The sequence below is a fragment of the Paramisgurnus dabryanus genome, chromosome 18, assembly GCF_030506205.2.
Source record: "Paramisgurnus dabryanus chromosome 18, PD_genome_1.1, whole genome shotgun sequence".
NCBI classification, from domain to species: domain Eukaryota; kingdom Metazoa; phylum Chordata; class Actinopteri; order Cypriniformes; family Cobitidae; genus Paramisgurnus; species Paramisgurnus dabryanus.
In genome coordinates, this window is record NC_133354.1 from 22,693,023 (window position 1) to 22,700,856 (window position 7,834).

General features: G+C 35.1%; 1 protein-coding gene across 1 annotated transcript; it reads left to right on the plus strand.

The window, feature by feature from the left end:
• Positions 1–60: 60 nt before the first annotated feature.
• poglut3 (protein O-glucosyltransferase 3) lies at positions 61–6,093 on the plus strand. The gene is made up of 8 exons (XM_065287314.2): positions 61–470; positions 729–923; positions 2,414–2,697; positions 3,063–3,273; positions 3,357–3,553; positions 3,644–3,838; positions 3,934–4,038; positions 5,110–6,093. Exons 1-8 carry the CDS (start codon positions 266–268, stop codon positions 5,236–5,238), a joined length of 1,521 nt encoding a protein of 506 aa, XP_065143386.1. The 5' UTR covers positions 61–265; the 3' UTR covers positions 5,239–6,093.
• Positions 6,094–7,834: the final 1,741 nt, after the last annotated feature.

The following is a 7,834-nucleotide window of genomic DNA, read 5'->3' on the forward strand; positions in this document are numbered from 1 at the left end:
TTACTAATGAAGAGATGCGGAACTGTATATGTGCAGTTTTTGAAACACGCCGGAATTATTTTGAGGCGCACCGCAACATAAGCGCCACGCTCAAAATCTGCATAGTTAACTGTTTCTTTACTTACATTTTTTATGTAAATGCTACAGCTGTGCCTTAGAAATGATTAATGTAAACGACGTTTAATTTTGTAGATATTTTAGCATTTTTGTTGTGATCTTTTTTCTGTAATTAATCGGCGTTGCTCCGAAAGGCTGGACAAACACAATGCTCTCTCAGATAAACATTATAAACGCACATGTGCTCATCATTATTGCACTTTTAAACTTAGGTTTTTGTAAAGACATTGCCATTGATCCGGCTAAATGTGTTGTGTGGGGTCCTGGATTGAATCCTGATGTTGTGTTGCCAGTCAGATATTTCTACATTCAGACTGTCGACTCGCAAGGAGCAAACATCACTGTCTCGCCTGGTAATTTATCATTATGATGTGATCATTAAACTACACAGTAGCCTATATAATGTAGTAATGTCAACGTTATGAACGTTTTATACAGTATTATTTAAGATAGGTTAAGTTACCCGTTTAATTACATGAACAATAAATGTGTCTTCCCAGTTAGTATATCTCTTTTTTCCCCGTTCTCATTTAATAGCAGTACTTTGATGCTAGTGCACAACTTTCACATTTTTCTCTCTCTCTCTCCCTACTCTGTATTATTCATGTCAGGTAACGACTTATTTAAAGTGAAGATAACCTCTTTGGAAAAGGAGTATCTTCGTATTCATATCCAGCCACCTTTGGATCGGGGTGATGGTTCTCTGCTTGTTAGATATCGTCTCTATGGAAGCTCTACAAAGGGTTTAAATATTGAAGTGTTGTATAAAGACCAGCCAGTGGCAAAATCACCATACACGCTTAAAGGTAAAATAATGTTTTGTACTAACATTAATGGATTATTAGCAATACCAAATTATTATTACCATTAAATTGAATATCGTCTAAATAAAGAGTGTGCTTTAAAGGAAAACACCACCATTTTTCAATATTTTACTATGTTCTTATCTGAACTTAGACAAATTAATACATATCTATCTTTATTCAATGCGTGCACTTAATCTTTGTACAGCGCGTCGTGAATGTGTTAGCATTTAGCCTAGCCCCATTCATTTCTTAGGATCCAAACAGTGATGAATTTAGAAGCCACCAAACACTTCCATGTTTTCTCTATTTAAAGACTGTTACATGAGTAGTTACACAAGTAAGTATGGTGGCACAAAATAAAACATGGCAAGAGAATGAGAACTATTTTGTATGGCGGAAGGGCACTTAAGCCCGATTTATAGTCGTGCGTAGGTTATACGCCGTAGGCTATCCGTAGCTCTGCGTAGCCTGACGCGCACCTCGCAAACATTTTTACAGCGCGTCAGTTCTACACGGACCGCAAGCGCTGTGATTGGTCCACCAGAACCCCTCCCGTTAGGTAAAAAACTGCGTCATAGGTATTTCCATTCGTGACTGTGAAAACAAAGATGAGCCAAGTTGAGGAGTGATTTAACTCAAACTGTATCAAAAGTCGCTGTTTATTTTCTTCCATCATTGCTGGTCTTCTCAAATTATACACAACAAATTGCTGTTTCTTCTTCGTTTGTGGGTTAACTTGCTAAGCTGCTTCTTCTTTGACGTTCGCGCTGCTACTGTGGTTAAACGCACGTGTGCTTGCACGTCAACATAGACGACGACGCAAAAGTATAAATGAAAACCGATGCGGAACCTACGCCGTCGCGGCTATGCCGTAGGACCTACGCACGACTATAACGAGCCCTTTAGTTTGTTTGCAGCACTAAGTTTGAGCGAGAGGGGGAGTAGTCAGGAGTGATGATGTTACGGCGCGCCGAGGTTGAAGTGCTGCTCTTCCGCCATACATTATAGTTCTCATTCTCTCAACACGTTTTATTTTGTGCCTCCATACTTACTCGTGTAACAGTCTTTAAATAGGGAAAACATGTAAGTGTTTGGTGGCTTCTAAATTCTTCCCTGTTTGGATCCTAAGGAATGAATGGGGCTAGGCTAAATGCTAACACATTCACGACAAGCTGTAAAAAGATTAAGTCCACGCATTTTAAAAAAAAGACAGGTTTGTATTAATTTGTCTAAGTTGAGCTAAGAACATAGTAAAATATTGAAAAACGGTGGTGTTTTCCTTTAAGCTAATATTCATTATTTTACTGTAACTGGACTAAATTTTGGTAAACTGCTAAAATAACACAAAAAGTGCTGAATGTATATCATTTCAATATTAATATGCAAGAAACATCGTATAAGGTCAATAAAATGAAGTATTGCAGTCCTGGATTAGATTTGGCAAGAAGGCTTACTTTGTTGCATAGTCTGAAAGTCTATTTCATTTCCAGGTCCTGTTTATCACGAATACTGTGATTGTTCACAGTCAGATGTGTCAGCCTGGCAGAAGACCATGCAGTGCCCGGAGGAAGATCCTCAAATTCAAATGGATTTCAGTTCATTTCCTTCTATTGACCTTGAGCAACTCTTGCAGGAAGTTCCACAGCGATTTGCAAAGCGGGGTGGACTCATTCACTACACCATCCTGAATAACCAAGTGTATCGTCGTTCACTAGGCAAATACACAGATTTCAAGATGTTCTCAGATGAGATTCTCCTCTCCTTGGCTCGAAAGGTACGATTTTTCCACCTTATTTCACTTGTAAGGGACTTTCACAACATGCAATCTGGGTAACAGTATGTGATCCAGTCTGAAAACCCAGCCAACGTCATTTCTTTGTGCTTTACTGATTTTCTACATAAAATGATCCTACATAAAGAACATTCTGTTAAAATATATCCTTGATATCTTTAGATAAGATCATGACAAAGATTAAAATCAAACTTTGATTCTCCTAATATCATGCTTCGATTATGAGACTATCACAGACAGGGTCACATATATTATATTAGATAGTTGGTGAGGTGATTAATTGGATATATAAGCTATTCAATGAACTCTGTTCTTATCATTTCTATCATATTTTCTATCACAACCAGGTAAAATTACCTGATGTGGAATTTTATATTAATGTAGGCGACTGGCCGATGGAGAACAGAAAAGTGGGTGACAAACCAGTGCCAATAATCTCATGGTGTGGGTCCACGGACACACGGGACATCATCCTTCCCACTTACGACATCACACACTCCACTCTAGAGGCGATGAGAGGCGTAACAAATGACCTGCTGTCCGTCCAGGGGAACACAGGTGCTGCTTCAGTTCGTGTCTCGAATACTAATATCGGCAATATCTGTGTCTCATCGTGCTGTGCTTGTTTATCTGTGTTCTAGGTCCTATGTGGTCAAATAAAACAAGCAAGGCCTTCTTCAGAGGCAGAGACAGTCGAGAAGAACGCTTAAATCTGGTAACCATGTCCAAACAAAACCCAGAGCTGCTTGACGCTGGAATAACGGCATATTTTTTCTTTAGGGACCGGGAGAAGGATCTCGGCAAGGCTCCGCTGGTTGGTTTCTTTGACTTTTTCAAGGTAAAATAAGACCCTTAAAGGTTTGTTCGAAAAACTTTTTTCTTAAAAAATACAGGTTTTTAATGATACATTCTTCTGCAATCTTTCTAGTACAAATACCAGGTGAATGTAGATGGGACGGTAGCTGCCTACAGGTTTCCTTATTTGATGCTGGGCAACAGTTTGGTCCTAAAGCAGGATTCACCGTATTATGAACACTTCTACACACATTTGAAAGCAGGTGTGCACTACATACCTGTGATGAGGAACCTTTCTGACCTCATTGATAAGATCAATTGGGCTAAGGTACAAAAATTTGTTACTTGCTACACTGACTATGTGACACCTAATTTAAATTTCACAGGACTTTTAACAAAATTTCTCCTGTCTAACATACACAGAACAGTGATGCAGAAGCAGAGGTCATTGCTAAGAGCGGCCAATCATTGGTCAGAGATCTGCTCCAGCCTCACAGACTTTACTGCTACTACTACTCAGTATTTCAGGTAAGACTCTGAAGTAAATAAACAATGAATCCTTAATTATTTATTGAGGTTAGTAGTAGGGATGCACCGATGGGATTTTTTTGGACCGATACCGATTTAAACAGACAACTTCTGGCCGATACCGATATTAAACACTTGTATACAATACTATACAGTTGGTCTATTAGCTAGTTTATTTCTGCATCAAATTATTTTTACCCGAACACGGATTGGATCTAATTAACATTCAACTGACCAACATAATAAGAGAGGCACAAATTAAGCTAAAACAAATATAATTAGACAACATGACAACCTTCAAAGGTGGTTTTTGCTATTCAGTATTTATGTTATTAACGGCATTAACTTATTTTTTACATATAATGGATTTCTTTATGCTGTTAATTAATAAACAATCGGTATCGGCCTTTCTCGTGCTATTGCCGATATGCCGATGGTTTCAAATTCATCAAAAATCGGCCGATAAATATCGGTGGCCGATACATCGGTGCATCACTAGTTAGTAGTCAAATAGAGTTATTCATAAATATAAATAGCATACATAAACAACCATAATCAGGGTTCCCGCCGGTCCTTGAAATCCTTGAAAGTTTGTGAATTTGGGTAAAAAAGTTCAAGGCCCTGGGAAGTTTTTGCAAAAAAATATACATACATAGATACAGGTCATTAAAAGTGCTTGAATCTATTTTATGCAAGAAGTTTTCTGGAAAAAAATCCATACTATTTCATGTGTAGTGTAGGATAATATCATAAAAATTCTAGACTTTTTAAGCACATGTACTAAACTGTTCGCTTTAAATGCTAAATGCTCTTCTGTATGCGAATGTTGATTCATACCAAAATGCTTTTTTGCATAGTTGTGTTTTACAAGTGAGTTTTTCACAATTCTTATAATTTTTCAATATCTATCAATATTATAAGTACCTGGAGACATGATATTTTTATACTCCACATAGGTTGCAGCTTAACAGCCTTGTAGACACAAAAATTATAAATATACAATTATATACATTTATTTATACAGACACATTTGCCATCAAGTTATAAGCAATAATTTTGCTTTTTTTGCAGACATATGCGAGTCGTCAGACCTCTCAGCCTGTAGTTCATCCTGATATGGAGGCGGTTCATCAACCGTCTGATCACACAGCACTGTGTAACTGTGAGAGGAGATTAGTGGAGCAGAGAGATGAGCTCTGACACAATCAGCTTAACAACTTCAATCCATCACTGTTACACCCAAAAATCCACATCGTATGACACAAGGTCGAATTGAACATTTTTAACAAAAATCCATTCAAGCGTTAAAATTGGATGGGTTTTTTGTGTGTGTTCTCAAGAGGACAAAAAAATTAGGTATTTACTTGTGGTGTTTTTGCATTATTCCTAATACTTTTGTGTTAATTTTCAACTTTCCTCATTATTTTTATAATCGTTTATTTAAAAAATACCTCTCTGCTCACAGATATGCATTACAATATATAGTTTTCCTTAAAATGTATTGGATTAAATAAGTTTCAGTTGGTTGGTCAGGTGAAAGGGGACATAAGCTTTTGAATCCTGTGAATGCTGTTAGTCTTGTTTTTAATAGTTTTGTACTTAAAAACGGCATTAAAGTGAACACTACATGACTACAAGAGGAAATAACGTATGTATTGCAAATAAACAATCTGTTTTTTTTTTTTACTTAACACTAAATGTGCAGATAATGTAAAATGTTGGTGTGTTACAGTTTGACTGTGTTTTGGCTTAAACTTGAAGTGCTCTTGTTTAAAAAAAAAAAAAAATGATGATGGTTATACATGTAGAACACTTTGTGCCTCATGTAGTGTGTTTGCCTTAAATTGTTATTTGTTTGTGCCAAACAGGGTCTTGTGGTTCCCAACGGTCAGCTATTTTCCAATTTAATGATTTACGGAAATGAATGAAATGGTTGTTTGGTAACCTGACATGCATAAACACATGGACGGCGTAATAGATTAACACTGGGGATGATGTGAAAGTCAACACAGAACAAATGTCACAGTTTTAATAAACTTTGGTAAAATCTTTTTACTCTTGAGTTTGCCATGTTTTTTTTTTTTAACATCACAACACATGATGTCAAAATATGAACCGGAGAGTGACATAAATGATGAACAATACAGAAAACAAATAAAAGCTGAACAAAATAAAGACCTGAGAGGTAAAAGTGTGGGAGTAAAACATTCTCACATGAAAAACTATAGTAGATAGGAATTGGGTCATTCTACAGAAAAGGTGAAATTCCGGGTGATGGAAATCTGCTTAAATTAACGCCTTTCAACATACCAAAAACTTCTTTAATAGTATTAATTAACTTGTCAAATCTATGAATCCGCAAAACGATGAGCTTAATCTATTTTTAACTTTTTAATAAATTTTAATAAAGAATCCATGAGTCATGTATTTGTCATTGGTGTTACCTGTGATTTAAACAACATTAATGTTGTTGATACTAAAAAAAAATTCTCATTACAGTTTGTGTATTTAATTAAAGGTTGAGTAGAGGAATGATAACAGCAAGAAAAATAATTGATTATTAATATTTGTTTAATTAAATTCTTCATCTTTACCCAGCATTGTATGAAATTATTTGATTCTCAGTTTGACTTTTTTCTTTAAACAAAAACAAAAATATTCAACCAAAAAGGCTTTGATGCAAAGACTAAAATATCAAAAATGTCTTACATCCCATGTCAACAACTAAATATTAGAAAGTACAAGAAAATACATTCATAACACCAAAACTTGGTTTAACACCAATGACACAATGTAACACCAATGACAAATTTAGAATATAATAATAGATAATGAATATGATAAAACTTTAAAATGTTCCATCTTGTTTTGTTTTTATGCTTTTATGTTGGTCAGTTAAAGGAATAGTGCTTAGGAAGTACTCATTAGATTAGTAACACTAATGATGGAAACACCAATGATGGTAACACCAATGACAATTTGCAGAAAAAAACTATAGCCATGTGCTATTTCATCAGAGATGTAACAATCACATACTAATTCAGTATAATGTATTTTTTATTTAAAGATCTTAACACTCCCAGCTATAAAAAAAGAGTAACACTAATGACATCCAAAAAATCTTTTTCAGAATTCTTAGATATATCATGATATTTTAGACAAATAAGATAAGACATCTCACAAACCTTTTGCCTTCCTCCACTGCACTTCTTCCACTGACCTCTTGCCCCAAGAAAAACTTCAAAGAGCTGAAGCATTGTTCAGTGCTTTGGGTAGGGTAACACCAATGACATAAATTTGGTGGACAAATATTTATTTGATATTATTCATATTAATAGTGTATTTTTACCATTTCAGTGTTGTAGTAAATTCAAACAGGGTTAAAGGTAAATGTGAATTAGATTTGTTTTATAAAAAGTACACAGTTCAACTTCCATGTATGATCAAAGGGACAGGGCAATTTTCAGTACCAGACATTTAAAAAAAAGTAAAAAAAAAAAAAGAACTTTATATAAATAAACTCTCTCATCATTTTAAGGACAGTCTATATTTATTAAATATATATCATTATGGGATTTTTGGGTCAAATTAAATTATTAAGGGGTCTGCAAAAGCAAGGGACAAGCATTTCCACCTTTTTTGTAGAATGACCCAATTACTATAGTAAACTGTAGTAATATTTCATGACAACTATTGTTGATCCAGAATGAAACATAATGGTGGCCTCCACATCTTAAAATTAGTATTACATGTTTTTTTTTTATGTAATAGTTTTTAGGATTTCAGTAGTAGAAAG

What these genes read in the sequence shown, in the direction of transcription:
- poglut3 (XM_065287314.2), top strand. Translation starts at nt 266, where the DNA reads ATGCTCTCTCAGATAAACATTATAAACGCACATGTGCTCATCATTATT. An exon ending in GTTTCTTTGACTTTTTCAAG is followed by an intron (nt 3,554 to 3,643) that starts GTAAAATAAGAC and finishes CAATCTTTCTAG; the next exon opens with TACAAATACCAGGTGAATGT. An exon ending in ATAAGATCAATTGGGCTAAG is followed by an intron (nt 3,839 to 3,933) that starts GTACAAAAATTT and finishes TAACATACACAG; the next exon opens with AACAGTGATGCAGAAGCAGA.